This window comes from Camponotus vicinus, unplaced genomic scaffold (genome assembly GCF_025532165.1).
Source record: "Camponotus vicinus isolate PSW18456_S1 unplaced genomic scaffold, iyCamVici1.0 SCAF_12, whole genome shotgun sequence".
NCBI classification, from domain to species: domain Eukaryota; kingdom Metazoa; phylum Arthropoda; class Insecta; order Hymenoptera; family Formicidae; genus Camponotus; species Camponotus vicinus.
The window spans coordinates 13,121,910-13,146,666 of record NW_028141948.1 but is presented as its reverse complement, the minus strand read 5'-3'; the positions used below and the strand labels follow the sequence as shown (position 1 = coordinate 13,146,666).

General features: G+C 30.7%; 2 protein-coding genes and 1 long non-coding RNA gene across 4 annotated transcripts; 1 reads left to right on the top strand and 2 right to left on the bottom strand.

Annotated features, from left to right (window-relative positions):
- The first annotated feature begins 287 nt into the window (after positions 1–287).
- Dpcoac (dephosphocoenzyme A carrier) lies at positions 288–7,411 on the top strand. The gene is made up of 6 exons (XM_083083654.1): positions 288–408; positions 3,004–3,232; positions 4,151–4,476; positions 4,605–4,870; positions 5,184–5,358; positions 5,826–7,411. Exons 2-6 carry the CDS (start codon positions 3,077–3,079, stop codon positions 5,965–5,967), a joined length of 1,065 nt encoding a protein of 354 aa, XP_082939780.1. The 5' UTR covers positions 288–408; positions 3,004–3,076; the 3' UTR covers positions 5,968–7,411.
- Bub3 (mitotic checkpoint protein Bub3) lies at positions 7,224–10,151 on the bottom strand. Its single transcript, XM_083083655.1, has 5 exons — positions 9,969–10,151; positions 9,337–9,532; positions 9,209–9,278; positions 8,621–8,931; positions 7,224–8,493 (listed from the first exon to the last, which is right to left on the bottom strand). Exons 2-5 carry the CDS (start codon positions 9,529–9,531, stop codon positions 8,089–8,091), a joined length of 981 nt encoding a protein of 326 aa, XP_082939781.1. The 5' UTR covers position 9,532; positions 9,969–10,151; the 3' UTR covers positions 7,224–8,088.
- Positions 10,152–17,314: 7,163 nt separating this feature from the next.
- LOC145962920 (uncharacterized) lies at positions 17,315–23,069 on the bottom strand. 2 transcript variants are annotated; one of them, XR_014436031.1, is made up of 4 exons: positions 22,588–23,069; positions 19,448–19,562; positions 18,321–18,407; positions 17,315–17,839 (listed from the first exon to the last, which is right to left on the bottom strand). It is a non-coding gene; the product is annotated as an uncharacterized LOC145962920 (long non-coding RNA). The 2 variants fall into 2 exon arrangements; XR_014436032.1 differs by having other exon boundaries at positions 18,367–18,407.
- Between the last annotated feature and the right edge of the window lie 1,688 nt (positions 23,070–24,757).

Here is a 24,757-nt window from a genome sequence, read left to right as displayed (position 1 = left end):
TTGGCTTTTATTTAAAAAACGACGATCTTAACATTTTAATTATTATATTCGTGATTTCAGAAACTATTCCGCGTCGATTGACACTCTGCAGAATTTTACAACGAAAAGCTGATCACAAAGATTTAAATAATTTTACAATTGTCTATTATGTAAGACCGTGCTATAAACGAATTACAAATGATTAAAAAAAAAGAATTCGAAAAGTCACATTGGAGGCGCCAAGTTTCCGGAGCCGCCTTTGACAGGCTCCACTACCGCACGCGCGCATGCGCGAAGAATTCACGTGCCAACACTGAATCGTGGGAGTTTCGAGTTTCGAGCCCGCAGTTTGCACCCTGTCACGGACATGGTCGGGCATGCAAGGTGATTTGTTTCGAGGCAGCGTTATCATTCAGGATCACAGACGAGGTTGGTTTGCTTTTTATTATAACTCTCGCAAAATAACACCGATTGACGCGGAAGAATGGAAATAATGGCTGATTTTTTTCTCCGCTTTACCGAGTTCGTTAATTATCGTGTCGCGAGGCGACAGCTCTTGGAATGGAAGAAACACAAGAGATATTTTCCATATTTTCTGTCCGCGCAGATGAATCGATCATGACGTGTCGACGTGAGAACGAATACACGTCTGCGATGCAGCATTCAATTGCGTAAAGTACGCATTCCCGCGGGGTATTATTGTATGTACATCGTCACTTTACACGTCGACGCACAAAGTCCAAAGGACGTCTGAAATAGAAAATGTTCCTTGGATATTGCAATAACACGTCATTCGATCACTCGTGTTTCTTCTTTTCTTCTATTAAGTGATTTCTTGCTTTTTAGGTCGATATAAATTAATTTTTATTTAAAAATTTATTTATCGAAAAATACGTAACGTAGATTGTAAAAAGAAGAATAGAATTAAAGTAAACTGAGTTATCGTAGGAGGGGAAGGGGGGGAAGGGGCGCGACATTGACCTTTAATTCTTTCGATGAAGTTATTTTTAGCATTTTGGCTGGCCCAATCACTTTTTAAATGAAACAGACTGTACTCGTTATGTTTCAAAGTTGATGATAAATCGATGTAAATTTATCAATAATTATTAAGTCATGTTAATAAAGAGGATATATAAAATAATAAAAGTATATAAAAAAATAAGAGTATATAAAATAATGAAACTAATTGTAAACTCTCTTCTTGTATCACTGATCAAATATAAATTTTGGATTTGCAGTGTAAGTACAAAAATATTCAAAAATCGAACGCGTAGAAAATATAAAATTGAACGCATAAATAAAAAATTCATCAGTCAATGTATGACAGCATTGCACGTGATGATCTTGTACGCATTTACATATAATGACTTGTTTTTCACGTGTTAACGTAATTATATAATCTGCTTATCTCTCGTCGCGCATGTTTTTCTCCTATCGTTCGCAAATTCTTATATAGATCGATATAACGTTACGTAAAATCGACGATTATTTTCGGCAGTGTTACGTTTTAGTAGTGGATTGAGATCGAGAACTTTCAAAATTGAATCATATTTTCATAGATATGCGTTCAATGTTGAAGATATTTGAATCCGAGATAGATTCTTTTCGAATTACAAGAGAGTGAGAGGATGATGCTAATACCATAAATTTCTAAAAATACTCCAATGAGTTGAGCCACTTATGAGGCAAATGTTACATCGTATAGATTTGCAGTCGTATAGTTCTAGTCTTTTTGAACTTTGAACAACTCGGAAAAATGTCACGAATGTTTACGGAAATCATTTTTTCAATCATTTATACTCTCTCTCTATCAAATGTAATTTTTTATCAAAGAACAAGTACATATAACTGACAACCTTTGTTTAAAGATTAGTACATGATAGTCTTTCGCGTGACATTTGTCAGATAAACAGTCATCCTTTATTGTATGATACTATATATTATTTATTGTATCTTTTAAATACGTAACAAGTATCATGACATGCAATAAAGACGTGTACTTGAGATTGGAATAGAGCTTGGGGCGATTGAAGAAGTTATAGAAAGTTTATTCGAAAGACGAAAGAATTTCTCAAAAATGAGGAAAAATTATTACAATCGTTTATATATATTGACATCTATTTTCAGAAAAATACAAGCAAAATAATATTAGATTTCTAGTATAAATTTGGCATATTAAAAGTTCTAGAAAAAAAAATTAAAAATAATCGTGATATCTTTAGATTTTTAATTATATTATATATTGTACTTGACTGTACAACATGTAAGAAAAATCACTTGCACATAATTTTTATCGTTTTAAGCTCAGCAATCAACATAATAATAACACGAGAAAAATGACACGTTTATGAAAAAAACCTTAAAATCAGGCAAAATTTTATCATTATTACTTCGGAAATATTTTCAGATAAGAATGCATCGTATATGGATTTAAAGTAATTACGTTATCGTTGTATTAAAGTTTTAGCTTTTGCGTTTAGATCACAAATCTATTACAATTAAGACATGTACTTTGAACTCATTGGCGTCAACATTATCTATCTAGTATCAATAAATGATAACACCAAACACTCTTCATTTGTTTCTTATTTCGATTCATCATATTTTTATCTTTTATCTTTTATATAATAGCTTAGTCATTCTGTTTTTACTGTAAATTCTACTCCTTATCAAACACTATATACTTTACTTATTTCACATAACAATAAATTATTGTAGTATAGATATTGTATCATAGATACCATGATATAGATGATATTGTAAGCTTATGAACGAAAATTATCAGTTATCATATATCATTTTAGATTGATGCTTGATAGAGAAATGTAAGAGAAGAAAATCGATGAGAATTAAGAATAAAAAAAAGTTATAATATCTAATTTCTTTAATTTGGAATTGCTGAGATTCTAAGATATTATAAAAATTCAGGAATTAGAAAATCTCAAACAAATGTCTCGTTATCTTTTCTATTTGGGGTTTCATAAAACGAACGATAAACGTTCACAGTGCTCATTTTTGTCCTAGTCAACAATAGGAAAAGTGAGACGACAATCTACATGAGAGGCCATCGGTAACGGAGCAGCAAAGTGCGCCAGAGATGAGCGGGCATGCAACCCGTCCTGCCGATCCTCGTGGTCAAGCGGTTCTCGAGCGCTGTATTCAAGTGGCCGTGCTGCCGATCGCTGGAAAACACCCCTCGTCTACATCGCCTGCCACATCGGTTCCAATGGAGAGGCAAGATGTGGATATCACGGTAAGAAAACATATTAAAATTGTATTTGTTATAATACAAGATATCTGCTCTCTGAACATGAAAAATTTGGAATTCTTAGAGATATTTGTATCTAAAGAAATTAAGAAATTCTCATAGAATTTTATGAAAATTTAGGGAATTTTTTAAAAAATTCTCTCTTAAATATGATTTTATTTTTTTATAAGTAGTCAGCAATAAGTCAAGTTGTGAATTATGTATTTGAAATATATTATATCTTTGCTTATATATTTAATATCTTAATAAAATATTGAAATTAGAGTATATAATTTTATTGTAATTTTTAGTAATAAAAAATAAAGATATATTATGATATATTATATCTTACAAAGATATTAATTGTTTTCAGTACATTTGCAAATCTTGCAAGCACTTGAAATTTAAAAGGCTTTTTGTTTTTCCTTCGTATGAATGAAAAGCATTAAAAAATATGTATATAATGAAAAAATTATTTTAAAAAATTGCAGTAAAAAATCTTTAAAATATTTCTTTTATTTAGAATTTTGAATAAAAATATCTGGAAGATCAGGAAATTTTCAAAGAATTTTTTTACGAGGTTTGAATAAATATAATATATCCCTTGTAATATAAATAAATAATTATATCTAATCACATATCGTTACATATTATGCAAATTATACAAGGTGTTCGAAAAAAATAGGAACCTTTTAATATTTCGGAAAATACGCATTTTCGAAACATTAAAGGATCCTGACCTTTTTTTGAACACTTTGTATAATATTGTATCAGGTCCATCAATAACGCAAGTATTCACGATCACCCGCTTATCATAAAAAAATTTTAAAATTACTTGCACACTAAAATAACATCCCAGAATTTTATATATTCATATATTTAATATAATCTTTACATATTAACATGAACAATTTTATGTTATAGAATAAGCAAAAACAATGCAGTGGGAAAGAGATTTCGAATACTCAAAGAGTCTGGACGAGCTTAGTAGCTGGCGCAGTAGCTGGTGCTCTGGCGAAGACTACGATAGCACCGTTAGACCGCACGAAGATCAATTTTCAAATCTCGAAGCAACCCTACTCGGCCAGAGCAGCGGTTGATTTCTTGAGGAAAGTGCTGCGTACTGAAGGCCTTCTGAGCTTATGGCGTGGAAATAGTGCTACCATGATTAGGATCGTGCCATATTCTGCAGTGCAATTTACGGCGCACGAACAGTGGAAGAGAATTCTGAGAGTGCATGGCGCAGAGAGGTATCGAGTAAAAAATCTTATATAGAATATATAATTATATAGAATATATATTCATCAAACAAACCATATAAATCAAGTAAAGATACTTGGCGAAGACTTTATCCTTGTGTATTGTGAATCGTTTACAGGCAAAAGCCATGGGCGAGTTTTCTGGCGGGCGCTCTTGCTGGCGTCACGTCGCAAACAATGACTTATCCATTGGATCTGATGCGGGCGAGGATGGCGGTGACTCTAAAGGCCGAGTATAGAACTCTACGACAGGCATTTTGGCGAATCTACAAAGAGGAGGGAATTCTCGCATATTATCGTGGCTTCACCGCTACGCTCCTCGGTGTTATCCCGTACGCCGGGTGCAGTTTCTTCACATACGACATGTTGAGAAACTTATTTACCGGTGAGTCCTGATTTGTTCACACAGATAAGTTGTTTTGACGCCCGCTGGCGGTGGCGGTGCTTGTACTCATCACATATACACATACATGCATACATACATGCGAAAAAAGAAAGTCGTGGGTTATACGAATGAGAGTGGCTGTTGTATATGATCGTAAAGCAGGGTACCGATGGGGCACGTCGGGGGGCACCCTGTTTCCCCTGATATTGGGACGGTACTTACTTTAATAGCAACGCGAGACAAGCCCGACCGGCGGCGTATTTCGAAGTGCTGCGTGCTTCATGTTCGATGATGGCTACGTGTCGATGAACAGTGTACACGGTGACTATTCCGGGATTCTCAACCTCGCTCATTTGCGGCGGCATCGCTGGAATGGTCGGTCAGACAAGCAGCTACCCACTGGACATTGTGCGGCGGAGAATGCAGACATCGGCGATCAAGGGCCAGCATTATCATACAATCACATCGACTATCGTGAAGATTTACACGTAAGTATAGCATCAGAGAGATAATATAATAAAATAGTAACTATAGGCCGGTATTCATAGTCCGTTCTTATATTTAAGATCGTCTTAAGAACCCATTCAACCAATCAATGATCGCATTGCAGCTATTTGATTGGTTGAATGGGTTCTTAAGACGATCTTAAATATAAGAACGGACTATGAATACCGGCCTATATCTGATTTCACAAATAGTTAAATTATTAAGTATATAGGAACACATATAAGATATAAAATAGAAACATATACAGAATGAGCCGTCCAAAACAAAACATTTTATATCTCTTTTAAAAATTTGAAAGAAAAAATGAGATAGTTGTATAGAAACTTCACTTTCATATGTATTGATATAAAATACAATATAATTTATCTTCTGTAATAAATATACTTATCATATGTACAATTATATTGTTGATTTATGCATTTGTTTGGAAAAATTTTGCATTTTATAGGGAGGAAGGAATAATGGCTTTTTACAAAGGCTTAAGCATGAATTGGGTTAAAGGTCCCATTGCAGTTGGAATTAGCTTCGCTACGCATGATACAATACGAGACATGCTGAGAAAAGTCATTTGTGAAGATAGCAAGATATAAAACTAATAAAACAAATATTGGAAATCTGCCGTTATAATAGAGAATAATAATTATTAATTAGTAATTATAATTATATATATATATATATATATATATATATATATATATAATTATGATAATTAATTGCATATAATTATGAATTAATAATTATAATTATTAATAATTGTATAATTTTATCACTTAACATAGATTATTTTAATGATAAATAAGCATAAATCTCCTGAAATTAATTTGATGAAAAAGAAAAGAAAATTTGTGCAAAAAATATCGATAGTTGATAAGAATATATGTAATAGATGCGTCATAATGATAGGACAGGAGACTAATTACTTTGTTATCTTGCGAAGGCGTTCTGCCGAAAGCAGCAGGGAAAAGATCACTAGTACAAATTGTTAAATATTATGTACATATATTGTTACTTCGAATGTTATATAGAGATCATTGAAAAGAAATGTAATACATATACATGTGCATGTGTATGTAGTACACAAAATCATAACATGTACACTATATGTTGATTTGGCTATATGAAAATATGATTCTAACTTGCCTTAATCGTCTTATGAAATTTAAAAGAAATGAATACAAGTTAGTATATTTTGCATTCTAAAAATTATCGTGTATCGAATATAGCACTTTTTTTATTTTCTAAGTTTCTCTATTTCAGTACTCAATCAAGAAATTTTAAGACATTTTTAAGATCGTGTAAGATATCAAAATATATTGTACAATTTTAAATTGAAACACTCATTATGTGGTTTAATTATTATACACGTGCAGTGTAATTACTTTTGATTCATTTCAACATAGTAATGAGTAATCAATATTTCTTTAATAAATAATAACAGCAATTGTTATCATGACAATAAAACTCAGAACTTGAAACATTGTAAAAAAAAGTTTAGCATTATAATTGTAATTATAATATGATGTTATTATGTCACAATTTAATTATTAGACAATTATAACAATAACTCGTTATAATTCGGTTGAAGAATGGACTGAGACTACTTGCTTCATTTGCATCCAAATATCTTACATAATTGAGTACTTTTAAATATCTTGTACATATTTTTAAGAAGAGAGTGCTGTACATTATTTTATGTTAAAAATTTATAAAATTGCTGTAATAAAAAGTAGAGGAGGGAAATAATTGCATTTTGTTGTCGGTGGGAGAAAGATTTTTACGGCCGATGTGGAAAGTTATTTTTTCTATCTTTTTAGCTGAAATGTATTTATTAACAAATTGCTATCTCTTTGATGATGTGTATTTTGTTTTTATAGGGGTCAATTTTTGAATGAAAGTTTTCAGAATTAATGTCAATTATAAACGTACATTATAAAAAAATCAGTCATTTATTTCTTAAAATGCTGTAGTTTATTTGCAATTATTGTATTAGTTAATCAAAGCCATTTAGTAAATATATAAATTTTATACAATATACACACACATTATTCATTTTAACCTAATTGCATCTATATATATATATATATATATTTTTATAATCTTATTAAAAGTACAAAAGATTTTATTCTTTCTTATCATACAGTAGAGATTATAAGTTATATCAGATATTTGATATATTTATAAACATGTATGTATATTTTTTATTAGTTATATACACATGTATGGTTAAAATATAATATGTATGTAATTATATATATTTATGAATACATATAAATTATTTTTAAAGACAGATAATATTTAAGATAAATATTTCAAAACTTATATAATGAAGAAGATAAAGAAAGATGTAAAGTATCAAAATATTGATTGCATATTGAATATTGAAAAAGAACTATTAATGTCATAAGACACTATAAATCATAATACCATAAAAATTTATAGGCACTAAATCATTTGTTTATTGAAAGTAAAAAATATTTTTATAAAACATCTTTTTTTGTCAAATCTAATGGTTTAAATTTTAACATATTATTTTTGCATGCGCAAAATGCATATAAATTAATAATCAAATATTTATTTACAATTTGTTACACAATGTGTTTCTCCATTTCAATTTCTTCTTGTTGTTTTAAATACATAGAATATACATGGAGATTCACTGTCTAATAGTCTTTTTATAATCGTGTTCCACCTATCTTGTGCAATACCTGTCTTTATTTTGGCTTAGTTTCCTGATCATTGACATATCTTATATAAATTTCTCGTTCATCACTGCCGCCCGGGGGAATTTCAGCTTCGTTTAAATACGAGACTCCTATCGCGAGCACAGAACCATCATGACTGAAACTAAGTGCAGCTACACCAGCGTTATAACGATGGAATTGGCACAGGCGTTTCTTGTTAAAACCATCCCAGATGTTCACATAACCATCCGAACCACCAGTGGCGAATGTATTATATGCAGAATGAAAACTAATGGCATTCACTGGATAAATGTGCTCGACGTTATTTTCTTTTATTCTGTGGCATTTAAATGCGTATTTCTTTTTTTGAGCTTCTGGCATTGTATCAAGATACTCAACAGCAACTCGACCTTCTATGCTACTCAATACATATCCCTAAATATATTAAATATAAAAAAATATGAAAAAAGGGTAAGCCTGATATATATATATATATATATATATATGAAAATATAAGAATTAAATAAAATGTACAGAATATGCATAAAAGGTAAATGTGTACCTGCTCATTGGGAAAACCTTTGATGCAGCGCGTTTGATATTTTAAACTGCTTTCTCGTCTCTGAAACATGCCTGCCATGTTTCGCAAATCCCAAATACAAACTTTCCGTTTCGCTGTTCCCACGACAAATTTGTCACCGCATACAGACAAAGCAAGAACTACTTCTGGTTGCAAATAACTACCGACACAAGTGGGTGTTCGTGGATCCCATAGTTTTACTGCAGCATCCCAACCGCCAGTTAATATCGCGTTTACGGCCGCGCAATATTCTATTTTTCTGATTGGCTTATCATGTGTACCCATTATTGATTCTAAAAACAAGTATTTTTGTTATATGTATGTATTTCTAAAGAATAATGTTTAGAACTCTATTAAAACTGTTGCCTAGTAATGGGCAGTTTTAAACTCAAATCTGAATGAGTCATTATAAATATATAAAACTAATTAAAAGACTTGTGATGGGATTACATCCACTTGCAAAAAGATACATTGGACTCTGTTGACAGATGTATAAAACTATGATACAAAGTTACCATTAGGGGATTCTAATATTATATAAATAACAAAATCAAAAGAATGTAATAATACCTGTATTACTATTTATGTCATACATCTTTAAAGTATTTCCTAATCCACCGCTATAAGCATGGACAGCATCCTGCAAGCAATCTTGTGATAAAGAAAATCTATCTTTGAGAAAAATAATATTTATTTACCTGAAATGCAACATCCAATACTGGTAAATCATGATTATATTTCAACCTCATTGTATTTGCGTGAATATCGTATAATCGTACTGTACTGTCCCATGATGATACTAATAGGAACTGTGTAGAGTTTGGTCCAAATTCTACCGCAGAAATTGCATCAGTCGGCGGTGACTTTATTTTAAACTCAGTCCTGGATTCCATTCTATCAGAAGCACATTTCATGAGTATTTGACGAGTTAAATACTGAATTAAATTTTAATGTTTTTTACATCTAGTTCTCTTCTTTCTTAGATTAACACAAATAAAAAATAAAAAAGAATTTTATAAGCAGTAGTCAATGATAATATGAATATTTTCAAGAGAGAATTTTGATTTATTTAGATTAATTTCTCTCAGATTTAATCTCATTATTCTTTACATAAAAATTTTCTGAACATCAAGATTATATTTTACATAATTTTGATTACATTTAACAGAATAAATAATGAACTCTTCGTGTATCACGTTTTATAGCGGAAAGAAGGAAATTCAGTGAAGAAATGCTCGTGAATGCTTTATCTATTGCTAACAGATATTTCGTAAATATAACCAACAATTTCAACAAATGGAATTCTCGATCGAAATTTTTATACACTTACTCGATATAAAACGAGGAGTGATAGACAAAAATAAAGCTCTCAATTTGTAGATAATACAAGTATTCACTCTACTTAAATGTATGTATTTTTTAATATATAACTTTAAAAAATAGAGAAAAAAATTTACACAACAAAATCACGGTAGGAATTCCTACCGCTCTTCACCTTCAACTCATCGTTCAAACATAGGATGCATCCAGAAGCACAACCGCTCACTGAGCGGCTAAGTAGCACTCGAATATGATTGGTGAATTCAAAGATAGAAACCAATCACATTCAATTGCTACTTAGCCGCTCAGTGAGGCTGCGTTCGGAAACATCACCCGATTGCCCCCGGGTATCATTTTATCCTTGTTTAACATTCGGTGAACAACAAGGATAAAATGATACCCGGGGGCACTCGGGTGATGTTTCCGAACGCAGCCTGAGCAGTTGTGCTTCTGGATGCACCCATAGCGTTTCTCTTCCGTTGAGACGCTTGATTGACCAATCAAGATAAAAGGAGTAAAGATTTCTTTAACCTGATTAGTCAATCAACGCTTCAAAGCACTTCAGTGTTTCTCTGCAGCCACAGTCACGTGACCAACTAGGGTGAATTTACATGAAATTACATGAACTTGTACGTTCTGATTGGTTATCTGATAGAGAATTTCTGAAATTCCTATAATAATTAATAACGTTCGATAAAATTTATGTAAAGTATTGAAGTTAAAAATTAAATTGATTAATAAAAATTAAGTTGATTAATAAAAATTGATTGATTAAAAATTAAATTTGATTAATAAAAAGAAAAAAAAACAAATTTTTGTGATCAAATTTCAATCTTCAATGCATAGTTTGATGCGGGCTTATGCAGGATTTACACTGCATCCAATTTTCGACATACAACATCCGATATCCAATAAGAGAATTTGTTTTATATAAAAAGAAAAAAATTGCTGACGCCAAGTACATACATGGAAATTTCATCAAATGAGTTACATTCATTTTAATTTGTTATCATTTACCACTGCATGTTTGAGAGGTAAAGACGGAAATTTATTAAAGCAAAGGGAAGGAGGAATTTTTGTGAAACTCTAGTATTGGGCCTGTTCTTTTTAGCTGCACTGCTGCACTAGTGCAATTAGTTAGAGTGAAAGAAAGTCAGAGAGAAGACTGAGAGATGTCATGGCCCGCTTTTAGGTGATCCCTGGAAGCGATACTCCCTCTGTGGACATTAAAAATGTGAACATGAACTACAAAGCCAATGTCCACGAATGTTCTCAGAGGGTAACATATATGTCTCTCTGATAATATAAATAATATAAATAAAAATATAAATAATTTAATTAATAATAATTTATTATATAAAAATATTAGTATGTTCTCTCTTTCCACGCTATTATTTATTTATTTATTTATGTGTGTTCTTTTTCTTCTCAACATCATTTATTTATTTTTTATTTATTTATTTATTTAGCTCGCTCTAAGTCAGTCTTCTAAAATGCAAAACTAAATATTATAGAATTTGACTTTGAAAATAAAATAATCGAATAAATTCAAATAATTAGCATAACGAAAGGTTCCGTGATAAGTTATTTAATAAATAATCAATTTTAATTAATTAATGAAAATACTTCTATAATTTAATATTCCACGTTAGCGTATATTTTATAATATATAAAATATTTCGGCAACGAATTATCGATAACACGGTGTTCGACTTTGGCAATACAAAAAATAAACAGTAGCGCGCTATGTTAAAGCTTTAATATTAGAATTAACTATATTTCGACCAATGCTTTAAATTTTCTCAATCCTTGTTATTAAACAATATACAATTTAATCGAAAATCGATTAAATGATAGAAATCCAAAATGTTAAATAATTGCTTCGATCGTTGCGATTTTTACGGACAATAATTATTTCAATACCTAGAGTCACAAATATATTTCATCCGTGTTACTTTATCGTTCTACTTGAAAATCTAAAAATAATTTGGATTATGAAAGAATACAAAGTAAAACAATCAAATTATAGATGCAAATAAATAGCATAACGAAAGGCTCCGTGATAAATTGTTAAAAAATAATCAATTTAAATCAATAAATTAAAATAATTCTATAATTTAATATTCCTCGCGCGAATATTTTATATTACAGAAAATATTTCGGCAACGAGAGAATCATCAACAACACCGTGTTCGACCCCGATAAACAGTATCGCGCTATTGTTAATATGTTACACGGCTTTATTATCATTCGCACAGTGATCTTGAGTAGTGACGTGAGAGACGTTTCACATATTATCAAATTCTTTCTTTACATAGTCGACCCTGACGATATAAACAGTACCACGGTAATGTTCTTGACTTACGGTCATTCGCTCAGTGGCTCTTGAGCAATAAAGTAGGGACGTTTCATATATTATCAAATTCTTTCTATACATAGTCGACCCTGACGATATAAACAGTACCGCGGTAATGTTCTTGACTTACAATCATTCGCTCAGTGGCTCTTGAGCAGTGAAGTAGTGATGTGAGACGTTTCATATATTATCAAATTCTTTCTCTAAACACAATTGCAAGTGCAACGAGGAACTTTTCGTGAATGAGTGTAAGTGCAACGAGGAATTCAAATGAGTGCAACGAGGATTAAAGTGCTACGAGGAAAGAGCGAAAGAAGCAAAAGAAAAAAGGAGGTTTTGGAAGTGGATGGATCAATAAGATATGATGTAAGTCATTAATATTAATTATTTATCACATTCATTATTTATTATATTGTTGCGTCACCGCGTCCCGTCCCGCTGAATGTATTCGTCACCCGTTGAATTCTTTCGGAGAAGATCGTTTTCGCGCGCGTTGTCAAGATATTGTTATAAACAATGACTGTCAGAGAGTCTAAGCCCAGCTGTCAAGTTGCGGACGCGCGTCTATTTGTGATCCGTTTTACGATTATTCTGAATTCTTGTATGTTACTCGCGATTTATTAAAATTCTTGTGTACCTTAAATCGCGTTATTATTTACGAGTGCACAAGCGTCAGCGCATGCCGATTGTCACCCGGTGTCACCCGCGTTCGATATATATCGTTCCGCGGACGCAACCATATATAAATTATTTATCAATAGTATATATATTCAAAAAATACATATTTCTCGTTTCGTTTTATTTCTTTGATAGTGATTCAATAGTGATTTTAAATTGTAACATATATAATACATATACTTATAAAAAATATTCCATTTTATTTTAAAATAATTAAAACATTTATAAAATTTTTTATTAATTAATATTTTCAGATACTTCTTATATTTTATAAAACATTTCATATTAATATATTTATTTAAATATTTCATGTATAAAAAAATAGAAATTTTTTTATTTATCATATTTTTAAAAGTTTATATATAAGAAATATAAATTATTTTGTAATTAAGCGATATATAACATTAAAATATATCTATTTAAAAGTAAAAATTAATTGCGCGCAATAATTAGTTTTAAAATCAATTATGTTGAACATTGCTTTATATAATAGATTTTCTTTTATCTTTTATATTTTTATTTATCGTTTATATTTACGAATTTAAATTTATGTACTATATTACAAAATAAATTTCAAATTATGTATTATATTATATATAAAATTATATAATATAACCCTCCCATGGGGTACACCTTGTCGTGGTGGGAGGGCTTAGTACTTGGATGGTGCCTTGAGGTTTATCTTAAATTTTTCTATTTTTGATAAATCTTAAGGTGCCTGAATGGGAAGCTAAGTACCCTTTCGCATCGTCGGTGCCGTCAAGTGCCGCGGACGGCAAGCGCTTCGTTACCGCGTTTTCGCGTTGTAGTATTCTCGCGTCGTCGCGTTTTCGCGGAACTTTTGGACTTTTCATATAAAATCCCAATTTCATTTATTGTCACGAGTCTCTACTTCCGATGCCAACTAACTGGGATGTTTCGAGTTTGCACACGTTGCTATGCAACGTACACTCTTGCTTCGTGCTTCGTCAAGTGATTCGGCCCGAATTAGTTAGAACTCGATCTATTGCTCGGAATGGTCGTCAATGGGTCCCTTCTCTTTGCTCGTCTACAGCCACACGCACTGCGTGTGTTAACCCTGTCGAGGAGTCGAGTGGATTCCCCTAGGCACGATTTTCGCTCGGTAAAAGGGGTTGCCTCCCCATTTTCTAAATTGCTGAATGTTAGCATTTAAAAAATGTGGGTATCCTCTTCTTTTGCCGTCTACTAGCCTGGTGTAGCATATAGCAACCGCGGGAGGCATAATATGTCCCGGCGGAGCACCTGAAATCGTGCTTAGCGGGTCCAGGTTCGATACGAGATAGGATAATTATGCGCGAAAAAGAGTTGGTGAACTTCATTTTCCTCTATTTCCGTCAATCGTTTCGTCTTCTTTCCGGTTTGGGCTTAGTCCTTGCTCGTTGTATCGTTGCAATCCCGATCGGTTGGCTCGAAGTTGATTCTCGTAAGTGAAATGGGATTTTCGCTCGTACCGAAACCGGGAGTGCCGTCTAATGTATAGGTATACATATTAAGTATATACATCGCGCGATCAAATAGAAAATGTTTTATCGTACCGAAATAATGCGGACACCGTTAAGTATCGCGCGTAAAATAGCGGAAATAGCGATATAAAAATATCGCTCGTGCCGTTGAAAGTATCGCGCGTCAACAACGTGAGAGGAGGAGGAGGCCTGGGAGAGGCATCTTGCATCGGCGAAGCAACCTGATGGTGAATATTTATTATTTCTATATCAATTGTTATAAATCGTACGCAATCGTACAATAATTCGTTCTTATAATTTAAAGGAATTAAAGAGAAAATTAGAGAGAAAGATTTTTATAAAAATCATATATAAAAATTTCTATTTAATAAGTAATTTTAAAATTTATAAAATCTTTTCACGTGTTTAAATCTGCTTATTATTTTACACACCGGATATGAAATTCCGCACAATAATAATTTTTTGAAATATTGATTGTATTTTGAGCTTTGTTATAAATGAATTTTATATTTGTATGTTACAGACAACGTAGCTTCAATAATGACAACTCCGCTGTGGCACATCAATGCTCCGGTAAGTGATAAAAACTTTTATTTAATTTTAAAGTAACGGATTCATACAGATTGTAGATAAATCCGTTGCCTTAAAATGGATGAGCTAGAATAGATTAAATTAAATAACTTTTAATAAATTCGTTCGAAATATATTGCATCCATTGCGAAAATATATTGCAGTATTTCAATTATAAAGAAAAAAGATAGAGAAAAGATTATTTTTGTATAGATATTACCTAATTTATTAAAAATAAAGAACACTAAAAATTGTATCAATTACATCTGATGCTAATTTATTCGCTTATAACGCGCATTTATCTTATTCACTTATCTTACTCTAATTTCTTATTAGCTCATCCATTACATTTGTTGTAGATATTGTTTTTAAACTTAATGTAAAGCCAAATGATTAATTAATGAAATAACTTGTAATGTGATAAATGTAATATGATAAATGTTATACACATATTAATTTTATATTTTATTTTAAATTATGCATTACTATAAAAAATTTATTAATTATATATATTATTATAATATCAATCGATTTTTATTGGTGATCTGCACAGAGACTTTTATATTATAAGAATTTCATATATTATACCAGGCTGCTAACAACTGAAGCCAGGATAACCATTTACATTTGGGCAGGATATACATATACAGATTAGATTAATATACATATTATGTCGTACTTCAATTTTTGCCGGCATTTATTAAAATAAATATAAACTTCTATGAGATAGTGATTAAAATGAACATAAGTAGTTACAAAATATTAAAATATAGTATTTAAAAAAATATAAGCAATAACCAGCAATTATTAAAATAAATATACAAGCGATACTCATATAAATTACAATTGCATCTTTCGAAAGCGATAGTTATGTTATGTTAAATTATGTGATACCCGCTATAAATTCTATCCAGTTATAAATGGTTGCTCTTGTTTTACATTTTATCATATGAGATAGCCGTGTTAGCAGTCTAATATAATATAGAGAAATTTGTAATTTGGCTTTATTTCAGTTTAAAAAATTAAATTGAATTTATTCTTAAAAATGCTTTAAAAATGAAAATATTTAAATTATTAATTTAAATTATTAAAATTATTTTCAGGAATACTAAAAGAAAATTATAAATGTTTAAGAAGATTGTAAATTACGTAAATACATTCTTATGTAAATTCCACGAAAAATTATCGAAAGTATACGTATAATGATTATATAAAATAGTAATTCATTAAATTAACATATTTATTTCTATAGTATATATTTTTTAAATATTCATAAAAGAGTAACTATTTATATTTTTATATCAAAGAGTCATTAATAAATTCGGAAAATTTTTATATAAAATGTAAAAATTCGGTTCTAAATTAATGATTAAATATAAGCGTTATAAAATTTGACGGACGCCTTTGTTATAGAATCGCGAGTCAATTATTATAAATTTAATGATATGCTTTCCGTTAGATCCGTTAGATCCGATTTATCTATTTATGAATTCCATATCGCGCAGAGCTGAATATACTTAAAATAAATTATTAAATTATGATTGCGAAAATGCCGTGTTCTTTCCGTGTTCTTTCCGTGTTCTTTCCGCGTTCTTTCCGCGTTCTTTTCGCGTTCTTTCCGCGTTCTTTTCGCGTTCTTTCCGGGTTCTTTTCGCGTTCTTTCTGGGATCTTTTCGCGTCCTTATAAAAGATTACCGTTTTAACAAAAGAATTTTATCGCTGTCCCTCTCGTCAGATAATATACCTAAATATTGCTAATTAAATATAAAAAATTATCGAATAAGAGTGTGAAGATTCGATGTGATAAGTCAACGATTAAATATTAGCTTCACAAAATTTAACGATTACCTTCGACATTATAGGATCGCGAGTTAATTATTATGAATTTAGTAATTTCTTTTTTCAGTTATATTTACGAATTTCGTATCGGAAAATATTCATAAATAAATTAATAAATTCCGGTTGCGAAAACACCACGTTCTACCGCGTTCTTTTTGGCGTTCTTAAACGAGATTGTTGTTTCAATAAAAGAGTTACATTGCGTCATCGACTTTCCATCGTCGGTGCCGTCAACATGTCGCAGACGGCGGCATTACCGCGTTTCCGCGTTGTAGTATTCTCGCATCGTCGCGTTTTCGCGCTTCCGCGTTGGACTTTTCGTATAAATATCCCAATTTCCTTATTGTCACGAGTCTCTATTTCCGATGCCAACTAACTGGGATGTTTCGAGTTTGCATACGTTGCTATGCAACGTACACTCTTGCTTCGTGCTTCGTCAAGTGATTCGGCCCGAATTAGTTAGAACTCGATCGATTGCTCGGAATGGTCGTCAATGGGTCCCTTCTCTTTGCTCGTCTACAGCCACACGCACTGCGTGTGTTAACCCTGTCGAGGAGTCGAGTGGATTCCCCTAGGCACGATTTTCGCTCGGTAAAAGGGGTTGCCTCCCCATTTTCTAAATTGCTGAATGTAAGCATTTAAAAAATGTGGGTATCCTCTTCTTTTGCCGTCTACTAGCCTGGTGTAGCATATAGCAACCGCGGGAGGCATAATATGTCCGGGCGGAGCACCTGAAATCGTGCTTAGTGGGTCCAGGTTCGATACGAGATAGGATAATTATGCGCGAAAAAGAGTTGGTGAACTTCATTTTCCTCTATTTCCGTCAATCATTTCGTCTTCTTTCCGGTTTGGGCTTAGTCCTTGCTCGTTGTATCGTTGCAATCCCGACCGGTTGGCTCGAAGTTGATTCTTGTAAGTGAAATGGGATTTTCGTACCGAAACCGAGAGTGCCGTCTAATGTATAGGTATACATATTAAATATATACATCGCGCGATCAAATATAAAACTTCTAATACAAGTTCTTATACAAAATTATCGTTTTAACAAAAGATTTTTATCGCTGTCCCTCTCGTCAGATAATATTCCTAAATATTGCTAATTAAATATACAGAATTATCGAATAAGAGTGTGAAGATTCGATGTGATAAGTCAACGATTAAATATTAGCTTCACAAAATTTAACGATCACCTTCGATATTATAGAATCGCGAGTTAATTATTATGAATTTAATAATTTGTTTTTTCAGTTATATTTGTACTTACGGATTTCGTATCGGAAAATATTCATAAATAAATTAATAAATTACGGTTGCGAAATCACCGTGTTTTTCCCGCGTTCTTTTCGCATTCTTAGACGAGATTGTCGTTTTAATAAAAGATTTATCGTTGTTTCTTCCGTTAAATAAACGTTAATAAAAGTTGCGTGGCTCGTACCGCCGAGGAGTCGAAACGATTTTCATCATGGAGAATTATTTCTCACCGGTTCTTGTGAGATCCATTCGCGACGTTTAGTTCGGTGGCCTGTTAAAAATTGGGAATTTTTATTGTAAGATTGGAACTAATCCCAGATTTTCCTGGCAATTTCCGAAAGCAATGATTTCGGTAGTAATTCAACGACGATACGCTTCTTTAACGTCGAATTAATTTAAATAATATATATTTAGATGAGAGAAATGTATCTTTTCTTTTCTTCGTTAAAAAATGTTCTTCATTATTATGATTGGTATCATTATTGTCTATGTAATGCCAGAAAGATTTAATAGTAGATTAAATATGGATATAGCGTTGTAGATAAATTTTAATTTTTTAAATAATTTCATAATTTAATTAATTTTTATTAATTTTTATGATAAAAATGATTACACGAACGAATATATTTGATTAATTGTTAATTAATTTGAAAAAATTATTTAAAATACATGCACAAATTAACGAATCCAAAATATTTTTATAATTTTTGTTAATATAATATATTATATATACGCGAAATTATACATGAATGTTACATAAAATGTGCGAATACTTAAAAATTTAGAGACGAATCGAATGGGTACCCCTATATCAGTAAGATTAAAAGAAAAAAAATTATTAATTTAAACGTTACAAGAATAAGAATCTAGATAATTAATCTAGAATTAATTATATATTGAAAATTATTTCATTTATTTTCTTTTGAATACTATTCGAATTGAAATTTTTTAAATCTTGCTGTTATCGGGTTCGATTCGTCTCGCGCGCGACGGTACCCCAAATTATGTGTTCGCACATTTAACACAAACTCCAATAATGCATGTATTTTATTATTTATAAATATAATCGTTTGTAATCACATTTCAATAACAAAGGTTATATCCATTTAATTTTCAATAAAGAAATATATTTCTTAGTAATGGAAGAACATGTTTTCTGACGTGAATATCAATTTCGTGAATTGAAAATAATGACGAGGGATAATTGTCTTTGATTTAATACTGAAATCATTGCTATCGGAAATAGTCCGGAAGATCCAGGATTCGTTCCCTCCTACAGTGAAATTCCCGACGTTTAATGGATCACTTAACTTTTCTTCGCAGATTGATCTTGCGAAATCTGATGTAGAAACAAGATGTTAATCGGTCTCCATTTTTAAGATCGCTCCTCTTTTTATCGGATATTACCGGTATGTCACTCGCGTATCTGCAATTGAATATTTGGAATATTATCGATTTATTTATTCGTCGCGTTTTATCGCGAATTTTAAATCGCGATATATCTTATAAAAATTCGCAAGTAAATCGGTCGGTGAATTGTATATTCACAAACATTACAGACCTCAAATGATTGTTGCAATATTTTTGATTTTTTATACTTACGTGATAATAATTATATCGCGCTCGTGTCTATTGAGAGCTTCGATCATTATATTTATTCGTCGCGTTTTCTCGGGAATTTAAAATCGCGATTTATCTTATAATTTAATCGTTGACTTATACATCGAAACTTTGTCTATCTTTCCACGTCTTTGAATATTGTCTTTTATAGTCTTCGCTAGTAGTGCAAATATTTTTTTTACTATTTAAGAAGATGACCGATAATTTTATTAATGATTAATCGCGATTTTTTAAATCATTATATAAATCTTATTAAACTCTACTAATTCATCGATAATTAGAGATATAGTTAGATAATTAAATTATTAGAGAGGGATTTTGATAAAATTATTTGTTCCGTTATTCTCTATTAAACGTGGCGAACAACGCGATTCTTTAATTATATGTTAATTATATTCAAAATTGTAAAGTCTTAAGATTCATTTTATTTCATTTAACTAATCATGCGCGAGATGTATGTATTTTCAATATGTATCTTTCAATCGCGATATTTCTATAAAATAGCGTATTAATCGCAAATAAATTCGCAAATATTACAGACCTTAAATATCTGTCGAAATATCTTTGCACTTGTGCGTGATAGTAATTATATCGCGCGTGTCTATTAGGTGCTCCGATTATATTATTAAAATTGTACATATCGCAATCAAAAATATTCCGAATATTGTCGATTTATTTATTTATCGCGTCTTCTCGCGAATTGTAAATCGCGATTTATCTTATAACCTAATATTATCTTATAATTTTATCGTTGACTTATACGTCGAAACTTTGTCTACCTTTCCACGTCTTTGAATATTGTTTTTTATAGTCTGCGCTAATAGTGCAAATATTTTTTTTACTATTTAAGAAGATGATCGATAATTTTATTAATGATTAAAATCGCGATTATTTAAATCATTATATAAATCTTATTAAACTCTACTAATACATCGATAGTTAGAGATATAGTTAGATAGTTAAAGTATTAGAGAGAGACTTTGATAAAATTATTCGTTCCGTTATTCTCTATTAAACCTGTTATTCTCTATTAATTATATCACGCGTGTCTATTAGGGGCTCCGATTATATTATAAAAATTATACATATCGCAATCAAATATTCCGAATATTGTCGATTTATTTATTTGTCGCGTCTTCTCGCGAATTGTAAATCACGATTTATCTTCTAAAAATTTGTAATAAATTCTATATTCGCAAATATTATAAATCTCAAATGTTTCGAAATATCTTCGCATTTGTTTGATAATAATTATGTCGCGCGCTGTCTATTAGCGGTTTCGATTATCATATTACAAAAATTATGCATATCGTAATCAACTATTCCTAATAATCGATTTATTTATTCGTTATCGCTCTCTCGCGAATTTTAAATTGTTATTTATCTTGTACTTTAATCATTGATTTACATCGAAGCTTGATCTATCTTTTCGCGTTTTGAATATTAATAATCTACATAAAATGCGCCAATAATGCAAATACTTCCTTCTACAATCGGAAAAACTATCAATAATTTTATTAATGACTTTTTTGATCACGATTATTTATGTTTAAGCGTTATTTATATAAAACTAATTTCTATTCTTAAATTCTATTATTGTATGTCGATTATTAATAATAAATATCGCGTAATTCATCATCGCTAATCAGCCTTGTTTGGACTATGTAGAAATTTTTAATACGTTTTATGTTATACGTATATTTTGGATACTTTTGTAATACTTTGTAATAATTTAAAAGTATTCTTAAAAAATTAAATTGAATTTCTTTTTAAAAATGTTTTAAAAATGAAATTAAATTATTAAAATTATTTTCAAGAAGATTAAACAAATTCCATAATTATAAATGTTCAAGATATATTTTAGCATGTTATATTTGATTTTAAAAATTAAAAATATATGATATAAATGTGTAAATTAATATATAGCTATAATATTAAGTCCAAATGTTAATGCTATCAATATCAAATTATTTATGTTATTAAATATTTGAATAAATCGAGTACATTTATTTGATATTGATAACATCAGAAATTATATTTTGTAAATCGTACTTTGTAATTAAAAAATTGTGTTTTGTAAATTGTAAATAGTTATAATTGTATATTAATTATAATCTAATATTGATATTTTTAATTATTGACATAGTTGTGTATAAAATACAATTATAACTATAATTATATTATATGAAATTGTATTTACGATTGTATATTACGTGAATACATTCTTATGTAAATTACACGAAAAATTATCGAAAGTATACGTATAATGATTATACGTATATATTATATGTATATATATGATTATACATAAGTATACATATAGTATTAATTCGTAAAATTAACATATTTGTTTCTATAGTATATATTTTTGAAATATTCGTAAAAGAATAACTGTTTATATTTTCATATCAAAGAGTCATTAATAAATTCGGAAAATTTTTATATAAAATGTAGAATCGCGAGTCAATTATTATAAATTTAATGATATGCTTTCCGTTAGATTTATCTATTTATGAATTCCATATCGCGCGGAACTGAATATTCTTAAAATAAATTATTAAATTATGATTGCGAAAATACCGTGTTCTTTCCGCGTTCTCTTCGCGTCACCTTCGCTATTATAGGATCGCGAGTTAATTATTATGAATTTAATAATTTGCTTTTCAGTTATATTTTCGAATTTAATAATTTGCTTTTCAGTTGTATTTACGAATTTCGTAAAATATTCATAAATAAATTAATAAATTACGATTGCGAAGAACACCGTGTTTTTCCCACATTCTTTTTCGCGTTCTTCTTAGACGAGATTGTCGTTTTAATAAAAGAATTACATTGCGTCATCGACTTTCCATCGTCGGTGCCGTCAACATGTCGCGGACGGCGGCATTACCGCGTTTCCCCGTTGTAGTATTCTCGCGTCGTAGCGTTTTCGCGCTTCCGCGTTGGACTTTTCGTATAAAAATCCCAATTTCCTTATTGTCACGAGTCTCTACTTCCGATGCCAACTAACTGGGATGTTTCGAGTTTGCACACGTTGCTATACAACGTACACTCTTGCTTCGTGCTTCGTCAAGTGATTCGGCCCGAATTAGTTAGAACTCGATTGATTGCTCGGAATGGTCGTCAATGGGTCCCTTCTCTTTGCTCGTCTACAGCCACACGCACTGCGTGTGTTAACCCTGTCGAGGAGTCGAGTGGATTCCTCTAGGCACGATTTTCGCTCGGTAAAAGGGGTTGCCTCCCCATTTTCTAAATTGCTGAATGTAAGCATTTAAAAAATGTGGGTATCCTCTTCTTTTGCCGTCTACTAGCCTGGTGTAGCATATAGCAACCGCGGGAGGCATAATATGTCCGGGCGGAGCACCTGAAATCGTGCTTAGCGGGTCCAGGTTCGATACGAGATAGGATAATTATGCGCGAAAAAGAGTTGGTGAACTTCATTTTCCTCTATTTCCGTCAATCATTTCGTCTTCTTTCCGGTTTGGGCTTAGTCCTTGCTCGTTGTATCGTTGCAATCCCAACCGGTTGGCTCGAAGTTGATTCTTGTAAGTGAAATGAGATTTTCGTTCGTACCGAAACCGAGAGTGCCGTCTAATGTATAGGTATACATATTAAATATATACATCGCGTGGTCAAATATAAAATTTTTAATACAAGTTCTTATACAAAATTATCGTTTTAACAAAAGATTTTTATCGCTGTCCCTCTCGTCAGATAATATTCCTAAATATTGCTAATTAAATATACAGAATTATCGAATATGAGTGTGAAGATTCGATGTGATAAGTCAACGATTAAATATTAGCTTCACAAAATTTAACGATCACCTTCGATATTATAGAATCGCGAGTTAATTATTATGAATTTAATAATTTGTTTTTTCAGTTATATTTGTACTTACGGATTTCGTATCGGAAAATATTCATAAATAAATTAATAAATTACGGTTGCGAAATCACCGTGTCTTTCCCGCGTTCTTTTCGCATTCTTAGACGAGATTGTCGTTTTAATAAAAGATTTATCGTTGTTTCTTCCGTTAAATAAACGTTAATAAAAGTTGCATGGCTCGTACCGCCGAGGAGTCGAAACGATTTTCATCATGGAGAATTATTTCTCACCGGTTCTTGTGAGATCCATTCGCGACGTTTAGTTCGGTGGCCTGTTAAAAATTGGGAATTTTTATTGTAAGATTGGAACTAATCCCAGATTTTCCTGGCAATTTCCGAAAGCAATGATTTCTATAGTAATTCAACGACGATACGCTTCTTTAACGTCGAATTAATTTAAATAATATATATTTAGATGAAAGAAAATGTATGAAATGTATCTTTTCTTTTCTTCGTTAAAAAATGTTCTTCATTATTATGATTGGTATCATTATTGTCTATATAATGCCAGAATGATTTAATAGTAGATTAAATATGGATATAGCGTTGTGTATAAATTTTAATTTTTTAAATAATTTCATAATTTAATTAATTTTTATTAATTTTTATGATAAAAATAATTACGAACGAATATATTTTATTAATTGTTAATTAATTTGAAAAAATTATTTAAAATACATGCACAAATTAACGAATCCAAAATATTTTTATAATTTTTGTTAATATAATATATTATATATACGCGAAATTATACACGAATGTTACATAAAATGTGCGAATACTTAAAAATTTAGAGACGAATCGAATGGGTACCCCTATATCAGTAAGATTAAAAGAAAAAAAATTATTAATTTAAACGTTACAAGAATAAGAATCTAGATAATTAATCTAGAATTAATTATATATTGAAAATTATTTCATTTATTTTCTTTTGAACACTATTCGAATTAAAATTTTTTAAATCTTGCTGTTATCGGGTTCGATTCGTCTCGCGCGCGACGGTACCCCAAATTATGTGTTCGCACATTTAACACAAACTCCAATAATGCATGTATTTTATTATTTATAAATATAATCGTTTGTAATCACATTTCAATAACAAAGGTTATATCCA

What these genes read in the sequence shown, in the direction of transcription:
- Dpcoac (XM_083083654.1), top strand. Translation starts at nt 3,077, where the DNA reads ATGAGCGGGCATGCAACCCGTCCTGCCGATCCTCGTGGTCAAGCGGTT. An exon ending in GGCAAGATGTGGATATCACG is followed by an intron (nt 3,233 to 4,150) that starts GTAAGAAAACAT and finishes TTTATGTTATAG; the next exon opens with AATAAGCAAAAACAATGCAG. An exon ending in AGAGTGCATGGCGCAGAGAG is followed by an intron (nt 4,477 to 4,604) that starts GTATCGAGTAAA and finishes AATCGTTTACAG; the next exon opens with GCAAAAGCCATGGGCGAGTT.
- Bub3 (XM_083083655.1), bottom strand. Translation starts at nt 9,531, where the DNA reads ATGGAATCCAGGACTGAGTTTAAAATAAAGTCACCGCCGACTGATGCA. An exon ending in TGACATAAATAGTAATACAG is followed by an intron (nt 8,932 to 9,208) that starts GTATTATTACAT and finishes ACTTGTTTTTAG; the next exon opens with AATCAATAATGGGTACACAT. An exon ending in AAGGTTTTCCCAATGAGCAG is followed by an intron (nt 8,494 to 8,620) that starts GTACACATTTAC and finishes TAATATATTTAG; the next exon opens with GGATATGTATTGAGTAGCAT.